Source organism: Crotalus tigris, unplaced genomic scaffold, assembly GCF_016545835.1.
Source record: "Crotalus tigris isolate CLP2741 ecotype Arizona unplaced genomic scaffold, ASM1654583v1 scf7180000021045.60732, whole genome shotgun sequence".
In the NCBI taxonomy this organism is placed as follows: Eukaryota; Metazoa; Chordata; class Lepidosauria; order Squamata; family Viperidae; genus Crotalus; species Crotalus tigris.
The window spans coordinates 36,020-50,713 of record NW_024098323.1 but is presented as its reverse complement, the minus strand read 5'-3'; the positions used below and the strand labels follow the sequence as shown (position 1 = coordinate 50,713).

The window sequence follows — 14,694 nt, the reverse complement described above, 5'->3', positions numbered from 1 at the left end:
TCTTGTCCTGCATTCAGGCGCTTTGGAAAATAGCTTGACTCCCCCTTCTTTGTGGCAGCCCCTGAGATATTGGAATACTGCTTTCATGTCCCCCCTCATCCTTCTCTTCGTTAAACTAGACATACCCAATTCCAGCAATCGTTCCTTATATATTTTAGTCTCCAGTCCCCTAATCATCTTTGTTGCGCTTCTCTGTACTCTTTCTAGAGTCTCAACATCTTTTTTACATCATGGTGACCAAAACTGGATGCAGTATTCCAAGTGTGGTTTTACCAAGGCATTGTAAAGTGGTATTAACACTTCACGTGATCTTGATTCTGTCCCTCTGTTAATGCAGCCTAGCACTGTGTTGGCTTTTCTGGCAGCTGCAGCACACTGCTGGCTCATATTTAAATGATTGTCCATTAGGACTCCGAGATCCCTCTCACAGTTACTACTATTGAGCAAGGTACCCTCTATATTATTCCATGTGCGTTTGGTTTTTCTTGCCTAAATGTAGAACCTTACTTTTTTCACCATTGAATTTCATTTTGTTAGATAGCGCCCAGTGTTCAGGTCTGTCCAGGTCCTCCTGTATCCTAAGCCTGTCTTCTGAAAAGGTTTTATAAAACCCAGCTGAAGGCCTAGGACTGGGGTGACGGTGTGCATGCCCACAGAGAGGGCTCTGAGTGCCGCCCCTGGCACCTGTGCCATAGGTTCACCACCACTGACCTAGGAGAACAAACCTATCACTTGCAGCCTGTATCTATAGTAGCGGCATGCATGGGGGGGGGGAGTCAATGAAGACATATGTGTACGAATGTCATCGTGCAAAGGCCCCACTTCTCTACCCGCATCAGTTGTCAGGAGACATGTATGTCACGGTAGTATTTGCATGACAATGCCATAGTGCACACGTGGCCCTTGCAGCTTGCAGCTGCAAACGCCTCTTGCCTACAGTCTTCAAAACAGCCAGGGATGAAATCTGCTTACATCGGTTGTTTCTTCTTTGTGGGTCAGCATAACTGCTAACTATTTCGGCTTGGGATTTCCTGCTGCTCACCCGTCTTCCTTAATTAGCCAGGAGCTTTTTTGCTGGCTTCTCCAACGGTGAGCAGTAGACTTTCCTGAAGTTGTGAATTGCTTATTTGCAGCTGCCTGGCATCTCCCCTTAAACAATTTGTTGGGATAACAACCAGGGAGGGAAAAGGGACCTGTTGGGATTTATAACCCACCCTGAGATACCAGCACCGTAGTAAACAAGGCAGGCACTTTGTTTTATTTAAAGGCAGAGGGCTTGAAAGAGGCGGCATGCAGGCACTTTGTTTTATTTAAAGGCAGAGGGCTTGAAAGAGGCGGCATGCGTGTCTCCTTCCTCTTTCCAGCAGCCCCCTCGTAAATCAGCCCGTTAGACCAGGGAGTGTGCCAGCCACTTTGGCTGACAATAGGAAAACTGAGTCCCTGGGGCCCCAACCAGCTTGCAGCTCCGATCATTTACAATAATTGCCCCTTAAATCCTGCCTCCTCAATCAGAGAGGCAGAGAGGGAAGGGGAGTTGGCTCAGGGAAGCCAAATGGGGTGCCCCTCTCCTGCTCTCCTTTGAAAAGGTAGCCTTCTGTCTTAGGAGTGGTTTTAGGAGAATAGCCCTTCAGTTGCAGCTCTATAAAAAAGGAATCAAAACGCCCCAAACCTGATTAGGAGACTGGAACAAAAATAAATAAGGAACGGTTGCTGGAATTGGGTGCGTCCAGTTTAATGACGAGAAGGACGAGGGGTGACATGACAGCAGTGTTCCAATATTTGAAGGGCTGCCAGAGAAGAAGAGGGAGTCAGGCTATTCTCCAAAGCACCTGAAGGCAGGACAAGAAGCAACGGATGGGAACTAATCAAGGAGAGATGCAGCCTAGAACTAAGGAGAAACTTCCTGATAGAACAATTAACCAGTGGAACGACTTGCCTCCAGAAGCTGTGGGTGCTCCAATACTGGGAGTTTTTAAGAAGAGACTGGACAGCCATTTGTCCGAAATGGTATAGGATTTCCTGCCTGAGCAGGGGGTTGGACTAGATGACCTCCAAGGTCCCTTCCAACTCTGTTATTCTGTATTCTGTAAAAAACCCAAACCCACAATACAGGTAATACAGATAGTCCTTGACTTACAACTATTTATTTAGTGACTGTTCTAAGTTACAACGGCCCTGAAGAAGGGACTTATGCCCCAGTTCTTGCACTTGCCCTATAAGCCACATGATTAAATTTGGGGCACTTGGTAACAGGCGTGATTGCACAAGCAACCCAGGGTCCTCTGATCACCACTTGCAACCTTTCTAACCAGCTTCTGACAAGCAAAGTCAACGGGGGTTGTTGTTGTTGTTAATTGCGAAGTTGTGTCCGACCCATCACGACCCCATGGACAACGTTCCTCCAGGCCTTCCTATCCTCTACCATCTTCTGGAGTCAATTTAAGTTCACGCCTACTGCTTCAGTGACTCCATCCAGCCACCTCGTTCTCTGTCATCCCCTTCTTCTATTGCCCTCAATCTTTCCCAGCATGAGGCTCTTCTCCAGTGAGTCCGTCCTTCTCATTAGGTGGCCAAAGTACTTGAGTTTCAACTTCAGGATCTGGCCTTCTAAAGAGCAGTCAGGGTTGATCTCCTCTAGGACTGACCGGTTTGATCTCCTTGCAGTCCAGGGGACTCGCAGGAGTCTTCTCCAGCATCATAGTTCAAAGGCCTCAATTCTTTGGCGCTCAGCCTTTCTTATGGTCCAACTTTCACATCCATACATTGCAACTGGGAAAACCATGGCCTTGAGTATACGCACTTTTGTTGGCATGGTGATGTCTCTGCTTTTTAGTATGTTGTCTAGATTTGCCATAGCTTTCCTCCCCAGGAGCAAGCGTCTTCTAATTTCTTGGCTGCAGTCCCCATCTGTGGTGATCTTGGAGCCCAGGAAAATAAAATCTGTCACTACCTCCATTTCTTCCCCATCTATTTGCCAGGAATTGAGAGGGCCGGATGCCATGATTTTGGTTTTCTTAATGTTGAGTTTCAAGCCAACTTATGCACTCTCCTTCTTCACCCGCATCAAGAGGCTCTTTAGTTCCTCTTCACTTTCTGCCATTAGAGTGGTATCATCTGCATATCTTAGATTGTTGATATTTCTCCTGGCAATCTTAATTCCAACTTTTGATTCATCTAGCCCTGCCTTTCTCATGATGTGCTCATCATATAAGTTAAATAGACAGGGCGACAGTATACACTACAGCCTTGCCTGACTCCTTTCCCAATTTTGAACCAATCAGTGGTTCCGTGTCTAGTTCTCACTGTTGCTTCTTGACCCGCATATAGGTTTCAACGGGGGTAGCCAGAGTCATTTAATGACCCCATGATTCACTTAACAACTGCAGTGATTTGCTTAACAACTGTGGCCAAAAAAAAAAGTCCTAAAATCAGACACAGCTCACTGAACAACCATCTGGCTTAGCCAGGGGGATTCTGGTTTCAGTTGTGGGGAGTAAGTCAAGGACTACCTGCGTTCCAAGAGAAAAATGTGTAATTTGTAAGCCGCCAGAGTCGCCTTATAAGAAAAATGGGCGGCATAAAAATTTAATAAATAAATGAAAGCACTAAAGACAGTTCCATAGAGCTGCTTTTATGATCTAAGTCTCAAAAGATGGCAAGGTTACTTAAAACACAAACACTGTCATGGTTCCCACAGATGAAACTCTTCAAAAGAACTTTGAGGCATTGTTTACCTTAAAGGATCTTTTATTCGAGTAGCATAATATCGGCATTTACATAATCGAAGGCAAAAACTGAATTCCCCTCCCCTGGACACATAGTATCAAAGCACAATTCCCTCCTCCAATTTACAGTCATAAATCACATTCCCCAATTAGCTTGAAGCAGGGCTTCCTCTCCAGCTCTCCAGCCTGCCAATTCTTTATCAACTCTGATTTCAATAACCTTGATTCTCATGCTAAGCTCAGTGTTGTTATGTCCGGCTGGACTCTCATTCACATCCCCCTCGCCAGCATCATCTAACCCTAAAAGCAAAAGGTAAAAAATGGCTACATTTCCATCTGTTGTCAATGCAAAACATCCAAGGTTAGCAGCGTTGACAAACACGCTGTAGGTGACCAGGTGGAGCCTGGGGGGGTGTCAAATGTATCATCAATTTGGAGTATCTAACCCCCCTCCCCCCAGATATAAATCTGCCTCCCTTGAAGTCCGTTGACTCTTACCAGCTGCCTTGACCGTTAGCCATTCATATTGTTGTTTAGTTTGCATGAAATAAACCCATAGTAATTTTAAACTCTATCCTGGCTGCTGACATCTTGCACCTGACACATACCAACAGTATGATGTACAGAGAGTCTTCGACTTACAACAGTTCGTTTAATGACTGTTCAAAGTTACAATAACACTAAAAAACGTGACTTAGGATCGTTTTTCACAGCTACGACCGTTGCAGCCTCCCCGTGATCATGTGATCAAAATCTGGACACTTGGCAACTAGATGATATTTATGACGCATGCAGTATCCCAAGATCACCTGATCACCTTTTGTGACAAGCAAAGTCCATGGGGGAGCCAGGTTCATTTAATGACCAGGTTTACTAACATCAGTTGCAGTGATTGACTTAACAAGGGTGGCAAAAAGGTTGTAAAATGGTGCAAAGCTCACTGAACAAATGTCTCACTTAACAACAGAAATTTTGTGGTCTTAAGTTGAGGACTACCAATACTTACTGGGGAGACAGGTAAGAAATTATTTTAGTATCAAACAAGACTATGGTCTGTTTGAAGCTAAATCAGCTCCCTGCAGAACTCCAATAGGTTAATTCTCCCAGTAAAAACCCATTGAAGAGTGTCATCCAATGGACTGTTTTCTATCCCCAACTGTGCTCACTGAATGTGTTTAAGTTAGTTACAGCATTCTCATTTTCTAGGCTCACGTATATATTGATGCATAAACTAACCAGCAGGCTCGGTTAAAACTAATCAAGCTTAGCATGTGGTCCAGCTGCAGTTGTTCAACAGACCTGCTAAAGCATGTCATATAAACGCAGGCATGGTGGAATTCATTTGTTGGACTACACTAGGGGTAGGCAACCTCGGCTCTTTTATGAGTCGTGGACTTCAACTCTCAGAATTCCTGAGCCAGCCATGCTGGCTCAGGAATTCTGGGAGTTGAAGTCCACGACTCATAAAAGAGCCAAGGTTGTCTACCCCTGGACTACACTTACTATTCCCTTCCCCATCTCTCTCAAATGGGTGGTGAAGTAATGGTGGGAGGGGAATACAGCCTCCCCCGACCTGTCCTTTGCAACATTGATCATGATCAGTTATTGCTATTGTTGTTGTTCTATAGATTGTGGTTTTCAATCTAAGGCAGTGGTTCTCAACCTTTTTAATGCCGCGACCCCCAGCCGGTCGTAAGTCGAGGACTACTCGACCGGTCATAAGTCGAGGACTACGCAACTGGTGCAGCACCGTTTGCAGAATGGGACTTTTGGCGGTCTCAGCAGGGCAGAGACAGCCTGGACAATTCCTATTGGCTTTTGAAAGCCAATAGAATTAGACTCTGTTCACGAGAGTCTATTCTATTGGCTTTCAAAAGCCAATAGAATAAAAGGGAGTAGCACAACTAAGGAAAAGGGGAAAAAATGGCGGACTGTGTTGTTTGGCAACCCCCGTGAAATGGTCGTTCGACCCCAAATGGGGTCCCGACCCACAGGTTGAGAACCACTGATCTAAGGGAAAATAAATAAAACATACCCGTACACATTTATAAATACATATGGTTCTTTCTTCAATAGCTTAAAGTGGTATACATGGCATGCTTGCTTCCAATTATAATATAAATACTCTAGAGCAGGGGTGGGGAACCTTGGCTCTTTTATGACTCGTGGACTTCAACTCCCTTAATTCCTGAGCCAGCATGGCACAGCTTGGAAACCTCTCCCTTTCCCCTCAGCATGGCTGGCTCAGGAATTCTGGGAGTTGAAGTCCACAAGGCATAAAAGAGCCAAGGTTGCCTACCCCGCTCTATAACGTATTACAGATAGTTCTTGGCTTACAACAGTTCATTTAGTGATTATTCAAAGTTACAACAGCACTGAAAAAAGGGACTTATGACTGTTTTTCACACTTACTGTACGAATGTTGCAGCATCCTCATAATCATGTGATGAAAATTCAGATGCCATGTATTTATGACAGTTGCAATGTCCCAGGATAATGTGATCACCTTTTGCAACCTTCTGATAAATAAAGTCAATGGGAAAACCAGATTCACTTAACAACCGTGTTACTAACTTAACAACTGCAGTAATTCACTTAACAATTGTGGCAAGAAAAGTCATAAAATGGGGCAAAACTCCCTTAACAAATGTCTTGCTTAGCAACATAAATTTTGGGCTCAATTGTGGTAGTAAGTTGAGGACTACCTGAACAGTGTAAGGGCTACACAACCACAACTGAGCCTAAAATTTCTGTTGCTAGGCAAGACAGTTCTTAAGTGAGTTTTATCCCCATTTTACGACTGTTTTTGCCATAGTTGTTAAGTGAATCACTGTAGTTGTTATATTAGTAACATGGTTGTTAAGTGAATCTGGCTTCCCCATTGACTTTGCTTCTCAGAAGATCACAATGGGAGATCACGTGACCCCTAGGTACAATGCATTCGTCATAAATATGAGTCAGTTGCCAAACGTCTGAATTTTGATCAAGTGACCGTGGGAAAGCTACAATGGTCATAAGTGCGAAAAACGCTTATAAGTCACTTTTTCCCCATACCATTGTAATTTCAAACCATCACTAATTGAGGGGTTTACTTTTCTTTTGTTTTTTTTTATTGAAAAGTTTTATAAAAATTACAGTATACACCCAAAACCCACCCACCCTAAACCCCTCCTCCCCCACTTCCCAGAGCTGAGTACAGGGTTACAAATATAATAATCAAACTCTAACTAACATTAACCAACTATATAAATAACCAAGTCCATAATGCGCTTTAATTCCCCTTTAACATAGGTATAAACAAATTAAAAATAAACATAATAATATAAAAAAGTCAATATTATTAAACAATACAATATCCAAATTGTTAACAATACTAATACTAAAAATAATAATAAAACTAATAAAAAATTCTACTATAATAAACTATTAACAATAATAATACTCTAAAATTTACTCATAAACTAGATGGAACTTTTTAGTCCCATATTTATTCTGAATATAATTTATCCATCTTCTCCAGACCGAAATGTATCTTTCTTGTGAATGATCCTTCAAGTAAGCAGAAATTTTTGCCATTTCTGCTAAATTTGACACTTTAAGCGTCCATTTTCTTTTCTTTTTGGGCGGAAATCAGAATGCCCGTTTCTGCAAAAAACGTAAGCGTGACTGTGGGACACTGCAAACTGCCATAAATGCAGGCTGGTTGTCAAGTGCCCGAAATGTGGTCACGTGATCCCAGGGGGAGAGAGCCATTGGAACATAGAATCTGGGTTGTAAAGTAGCCCTGGGGAGGCCTGCCATAAGTTCAACTATTCACTAAGTGACCGTCATAAGTCGAGGACTACCTGTACTGATTCAGGTTCAAAGCTTTACTTTCAGCATATATAGGACCAAGATTCCTCCGGCAGCTTGTCCAATGTAGACTGGAATAATGATGAAGATCGTTGCTAAGTTAATTATACTTGCACGCAGGCCTTCTCTGCACTCCCTCTTAAGGCTCACAGGCACCCCCACATTCTGTGCTTCAGGGGAGGCCTATTAATATGCCAGAGGCATTGCCTGAACGCATCTGTCTGAGCTGCATGAGTGAATGTTTTTCCCCTCCCTTCTTATCCTTTCCTATTTTGAATATAAATGCTTTCAATCCAAGCTTTGCATGCCTCGCTGGCTGATTTGTTTTTTAATCTATCTTTTCTCTCTTTTAATTTTTCTAGAACAGCCCTTGGCAATTCTTTACCTCAGGTGCACTGGACTTCAACTCCCAGAATACCTCAGTCAGGATGGCCATGACTAAAGGTTCTGGGAGTTGCAGTCCAGCACATTTAACAGAATAACAGAGTTGGAAGAGACTTTGGAGGTCTTCCAGTCCAACCCTCTGCTCAAGCAGGAAACCCTATACCAGTGGTGGTGAACCTATGGCACGGGTGCCAGAAGCGGCACTCGGAACCCTCTCTGTGGGCACACGTGCCGTTGCCCCAGTTTGCTTCTCCCCATGACCCCCCTCCTCTGCAGCAGCCCTCCTGGAGAAAAATCACCTCCGAGCATGGCCCACGCGGAGCAGTGCAGCCAAGGACATGGCAGCCAGGCAGCGTAGACAAGACTCTGCCCTCACACCCCATTGCGCACAGTTGATGCTGCGGGGCGCAGGCAGAGGGCATGGCTGCCATGGCGCTGCTGGGCGATCTGCGGTGGGCCCTGAAGGCAATGAGTGGCCCTACGGGCAGGCGGGGTGGGGGCAGAGTGGGGGCGGGACAGGGGATAGAGCCGGGGCGGGGCCAGTTTTTGGGCACTCGGTCTCTAAAAGGTTCACCATCACTGCCCTATACTATTGCAGACAAATGGTTGTGCAATCTCTTCTTGAAAACCTCTGCTGGTGGAGCACCCACAACGTCTGGAGACGTCATTCTACTGATTAATTGTTCTCACTGTCAGGAAATTTCTTCTTAATTCTAGGTTGGTTCTCCTCTTGATTAGTTTCCACCCATTGTTTCTTGTCCTGCCTCCAGTTGCTTTGGAGAAGAGGTTTGACCTCCTATTCCTTGTGGCAGCCCCTCAGATATTGGAAGACCGCTATCATGTCACCCCTAGTCCTTTTCATTAATCTAGACATACCCAATTCCCGCAAACATTCCTCATATGTTTTAGCCTCCAGTCCCCTAATCATCTTTGTTGCTGTTTTCTGCACTCTTTCCAGAGTCTCAGTTTGGAAGGCTTTTCTTCAGGTGTTGAGTTTTTCCTGAATCTACTCTACCCTGAGCCAAGTTAACAATTTCTATTTTTATCCCTTTGCAGGGCATCAGTTGGCCAAGATACCCGACAGTGCACCCTTTGTAGAAGGAAATGTCCAGCAACCCATGGACCAATATTCTGAGGGAAGCCACGAATCAGGAATTGAGAACATCTTGGTAGAGCACGATCCTGATCTGTCCTTTCTGAGCCAGAATGAGCTATTCCCCAGAGAAAATGAGGAAGCTATCATGTCAGCAGACTCCAAAGAATCAGCCAAGGATTTTTATGGCCCTTTACACAAAGTGGCAGTGCCATTACTGGAAGAAGACGAGCAGCTCCAGATGGTAACAACTTTCCCAGTTGGAAGAGAAAGCATGGAAGAGAGGTCCATGGTACCCAATATCTCTTTTCTAAATGGGGAAGTTAGAGGAGCTTCCACAGAACCCTCCGTAGGTGTTCTTCACGATGGCAAACTGTTCGCTGTAGTTGATGATGCTGATCAGATGAACGTCACTGAAGAGTCACCGAGTGTGGTTTCAGTGATGGGCAAGATGTCTTTGGAAAGGGACCCTGAAGATGGCATCTCATCAGAAGCAATCCCTCATTTGGTCACCTCAACCTGGTTGCAGGGAAATACAGAGGGTTTATTCCCACAGGATACTGCTTCTCCTCAACCCTCTCAAATTCAAATCCTAAAGGAGCATCCAACAATTCCCTTCCTAATTCCTTCCCCCACTTCTCCAAAAGATCCCCCCACTGCCACTGGGGCAACACCATCTTTGGCTGGCATCCCTGAGAAGAATGTTTACACTGGACTGAATGGGCAGTACTTCCAGGAACAGTGGAAAGAAGAGCTGGCTGTTGGTGGGAACCCAGAACGTAGCACCATGCTACCCACTGCATTGACTGTCTTGGCCTTAGCAGGGCATGAAATGGTAGACAATGCCATTGAGTCTTCAGCTGGTGTGGTCCCGAGCTCTGCCTCCACTCTTGAGGGAGGTGTAAGCTACTCGCTGTCCAACGAAGTTGATGGAAAGAGTAAGTTGATTTGGAACTTGGTTTCTGCTGAAACATCCTTCCATCGAGTGTAGGGAGCCTGCAGATTGTGGAAGCACCTTAAGACTAGAGGGATCTTTCCTAATGGGAGTGGCTGAGCTTAGATCCCATTTTCAGAGCCATGGTGGCGCAGTGGTTAGAATGCAGTATTGCAGGCTATTTCTGCCGACTGCCAGGAGTTCGATTCTGACCGACTCAAGGTTGACTCAGCCTTCCATCTTTCCAAGATCGGTAAAATGAGGACCCAGATGGTTGGGGGCAATATGCTGACTCTATAAACTGCTTAGAGAGGGTTGTAAAGCACTGTGAAGCGGTATATAAGTCTAAGCGCCATTGCTATTCATATCCCACATTACTGTGAAGGGATACCAAATCAGGATTATTGCGGGACAATATTACAGTAGCTAGACTTGGTACACGAGAGGAAGCCCTCGACTTATAACCACAACTGGGACCAGAAAATTCATCATTAAGCGGTGTGGATGTTAAGTGAGGTATCATGTAACTCAGGGGTGTCTAACTCAAATTTCATTGAGGGCTGCATCAGCATTATGCTTGTCCTCAAAGGGCCAGTTGCCTGCAAGACTATCATATTGTCCCCCGGCGTTGAGCCTCCCGGCGTTGAGCCTCCCGTCTCGCATTTCCTCACATCTTTGGGGAAAAGTCTGCAAGCGGAGTGGCTACTTGTGGGAAAGGGCAGCACAGATGATAGGAAAAGGGGGAGGGAAAGGCGGCGAGGCAGGGAGGGGTGAGAACTGAAGAAACCTAAGTGCCTTATGTCTGTTCTCTTTCCTTCCCTCGGACGCTTTAGCTATGGCTGCCCCCCCCCTCCCGCCCCTGCGGTCACTGCTGCCTCGTAGCTTCACCTGTTGGAGAGGCTCCCACTGCCCGTCCTCTGCTAGGGCTGCTGTCCCTGCAAGACACCCAAAGAGCAAGGAGGTAACTACTCAATCACCTCCTCCTCCTCCTCCTAGTCTGCTTGTGGGCCAGATCTAAACACAACACAGGCCGGATCTGGCCCATAGGCCTTGAGTTTGACATGTCTAATGTAACTGAACCTCATTTTATGAACCTTTTTGCCATGGTCATCACAGGACCATGACTTGCAACCTTCCCTGCTAGCTTCCCCGTTGACTTTGCTTGTTGGAAGCCTGTTGAGGAGGTCACCGATGGTGAATTGAACTGAATAATTTATTTGACCAACTCTAATTAGACATACAAGGAATTTGTCTCTGGTACAGAAGCCCTCAGTGTGATCTCGGTGATCACATGATTGCAGGATGCTGCAATGATTGTAAGTGTGAGCTGTGTGCCAAGTGCCCAAATCACAATCACATGGATACCCTGTGACAGTCATATGTATGAGGACTGGTCATAAATCATTTTTTCCCATGCCATTGTGTCTTCAAATGGTCACTAAATGAATGGGTTATAAGTCAAGGATTACCTATAATTCTGGTTGTAGCCACAGAAGGGGTACAGTATATTGGATAAGTATGATGTCCGTTTTGATCAAGTGCTACATTTCAGTTTTATGTCCTATCTCAGTGGTGGTGAACCTATGGCACGGGTGCCAGAGGCGGCACTCGGAGCCCTCTCTGTGGGCACACGTGCCATTGCCCTAGCCCTACCTCCCCCCGTGGCCCCCTCCACACCAGCAACCCCCCCCAGAGGAGAGTCGCCCCCAGGCACGGCCCACCTGGAGCAGCGCAGCCAAGGACATGGCAGCCGGACAGTGGGGACAAGACTCTGCTCTTGCGCCCCATCGCCAACAGATGATTCTGCTGGGCACAGGTGGAGGGCGTGCCCGCCATGGCGCTGCTGGGCCGCCTGGGCGATCTGCGTCGTGCCGTGGAGGTGGTGGGTGGCCCTGCAGGTCGGTGGGGGTGGGGAAGGGATGGGGTGGAGTGGAGTGGGGGCGGTGCAGGGGGCATGAGGCAGGGGTGGGCAGTTTTTGGGTGCTCGGTCTCTAAAAGGTTCGCCATCACTGTCCTATCTCATCTCCAGATAAGAGGTGGGTAGCTTGGTGCCTCTTCTTTGGTGCATTGCCCATGGCCAACAAATTTAATTTAAAAACAGGGGGGAAAACTAGCAGAATTTTCTTTTCTTTATAACATTTTTCACATACATTAATTGCTAAAGTTAAAAGAACACATGGGGAGTGCCAGGGTAGGTGTGGAAGAATTGACTCACTCTCCATATGCTAATAAATTGCTTACATTAGTCCCTGTTGCAGAAAGCAATCTGGGATAGCGGTGTTCAGATTTTTTACCCCAGAGCCCTCTCTGAAATAATCACTGCTTTCTTCATTTGGCTGGGTTCAAATCCCCATTTGGCCCTAAATCTCTGCAAACCTTATCGCTCGACTGCTTTACCTCACAGGGTTGTCGAGAAGATTTTCAAGCAGTGTCCTCTGTCACTTAACATTTAACGCGAGCTGTGGTGGCACAGTGCTTAGAATGCAGGATTGCAGACTGAAGCTCTGCTCACTGTCAGGAGTTCAATCCTGACCGGCTCAAGATTGACTCAGCCTTCCATCGTTCCGAGATTGGTAAAATGAGGACCCAGATTGTTGGGGGGGGGCAATAGGCTGACTCTCTAAACCGCTTAGAGAGGGCCATAGAGCACTATGAAGTGGTATATAAGTCTAAGTGTCTATGGCAGGGGTCCCCAACCCCCGGTCCGTGGACCAGTACCGGGCTGCGACATGCCAGCAACTGCTCCATACAAACAAACAATGCCCCATCCGCGGGATGCAGGAAGCACACAAAATCACACACCCTCCGGTCCACGGAAAAACCTCTCTTCACGGAACCGGTCCCTGGTGCCCAAAAGGTTGGGGACCTCTGGTCTATGGAGATTCTCCGTCATCCAGGTCGTGATTCTATCTGCCAGCTCTGTTCCATTCCATTCTATTCTATGGTTGTCTCAAAGGTGTTTTCTTCAAAAGGCAACTGGACTTTGTTTTTCCTTGAGGAAGAAGGAAGACGTTTCGCTACTCATCCCTAAACTGATGAAGCTTCCTGGATGGGAAGCGAAATGTCTTTTTCTTCCTCAAGGAAAAACAGTTGCCTTTTGGGGGAAAAAAAGCACCTCTGAGATCAGTCTAAGTGCCATGGCTATTTAGTTATTTATTTATTAAATTTAGATGCTGCCCGTCTCATTATCGAGCGACTCTGGGTGATTCGATATAGGAAGCAGGACAGAAATGTAGTTTATAGCATCTTTAACAGTGGTGGCGAACCTATGGCACGCGTGCCAGAGGCGGCACTCGGAGCCCTCTCTGTGGGCACGCGCACCGTTGCCCCAGCCCCGCCTCCCCCTGTGGCCCCTTCCTCATCAGCAGCCCCCCTGGAGGAGAGTTGGCTCTGGGCACGGCCCGCACAGAGCAGCGCAGCCAAGGACATAGCTGGGCAGCAGGGACAAGACTCCGCCCTCACGCCCCATAGCGTGCAGATGATGCTGTGGGGTGTGGGTGGAGAGCGTGGCTGCCATGGCACTGCAGGGCTGCCTGGGTGATCTGCTGTGGTGGGCCATGGAGGCGGTGCGTGGCCCTGCGGATGGGTGGGGCAGGGGGAGGGCAGGGGCGGAGCAGGCAGGGCAGGAGGCGGAGCAGGGGTAGTGGGCAGTTTTTGGGCACTCGGTCTCTAAAAGGTTCGCCATCACTGATCTATAATGTATATATGATGGGTTATATTTCTTAGGAAGACCCCTGTGTTTATGTCTGAGGGATATCAGATGGAATTCTCTCAGCCTTCCAATTTCAACCCCCCCCCTCTGCCTTTTGGGCTGCTGATTCTGGGTGGATTTTAACTCTCTTTCCCTCTGCTCCAAAATCCTTTTTCCTGCGTGGCTTTAAAACTCTTGCCTCCTGAAAGAGCTAAGTAGCCATTGGTGCCAATTAGCACATGTTTGCAACCTGCTGTAATGCACTCAGGCATAATTTCGGCTGAAAAAGTGTTAACACCAATTAAGAGAGGGATGAGAGAGCGGCAGTCTCTGAAGGCAGAGCTATTTTGCAAGTGTGCACAATTTTGACACTTACGGCTGCACAGAGGTTTGGGTGAGTCAGTTGCCGATGCTCAAATTAAGAAAAAGCATCTGGTGCAGTGCTGAGCTATGGGGGTGGCAGCTGCCAGAGCTGGCAGAGGAGGGGAGGGAGAAAAAGACCAAAAAAGGACCAGAAATCAGGATAGGAAGAACGGAATTCTAGAAAGTTAACCTGCTTGGCATACAGGTAGTCCTCAAGTTAGGACCGGCCACTTAGCAACTATTCGAAATTATGACCTACCTTAAAAACGGACTTATGACCCAGAACCAAAGTTCTGATAGTCCTCCCTAGTCATGTTGTGCTTAGCAACACAGCTGCATTTAGGGCCATTTGCAGCACCCTGTGGTCACATGGCCACAATTGGTAATGTTTTTGCTGAAAATCTACATTTACTTCTAGTTTTGAACAAATCCCTGCCATAGCAAGCAACGGCATTCGCTTAACGACCATTGCAAAACACATAAAATTGAGCTGGTTACATGACCTGTTTTACGACCATTACGACTTATAACTTACGACTTATGTAATGGGCAGGCTCCAATGAGGGCGTAACTCGAGGACTGCCTGTACTTCTCTCCAGCTTTCTTGTTATCAATTCCATTCAATCAAAACCCAGAAAAAGCGGGGGGGGGA

General features: G+C 46.6%; 1 protein-coding gene across 1 annotated transcript in view; it reads left to right on the top strand.

The window, feature by feature from the left end:
- The first annotated feature begins 958 nt into the window (after positions 1 to 958).
- LOC120319941 (neurocan core protein-like) overlaps positions 959 to 14,694 on the top strand; it is a 49,742-nt gene continuing 36,006 nt past the window's right edge. The window contains exons 1-2 of the mRNA XM_039369314.1: positions 959 to 994; positions 9,018 to 9,992. Coding sequence (XP_039225248.1) covers positions 9,080 to 9,992 — 913 coding nt within the window. The 5' untranslated portion in view covers positions 959 to 994; positions 9,018 to 9,079. The remainder of the gene's footprint in view (positions 995 to 9,017; positions 9,993 to 14,694) is intronic.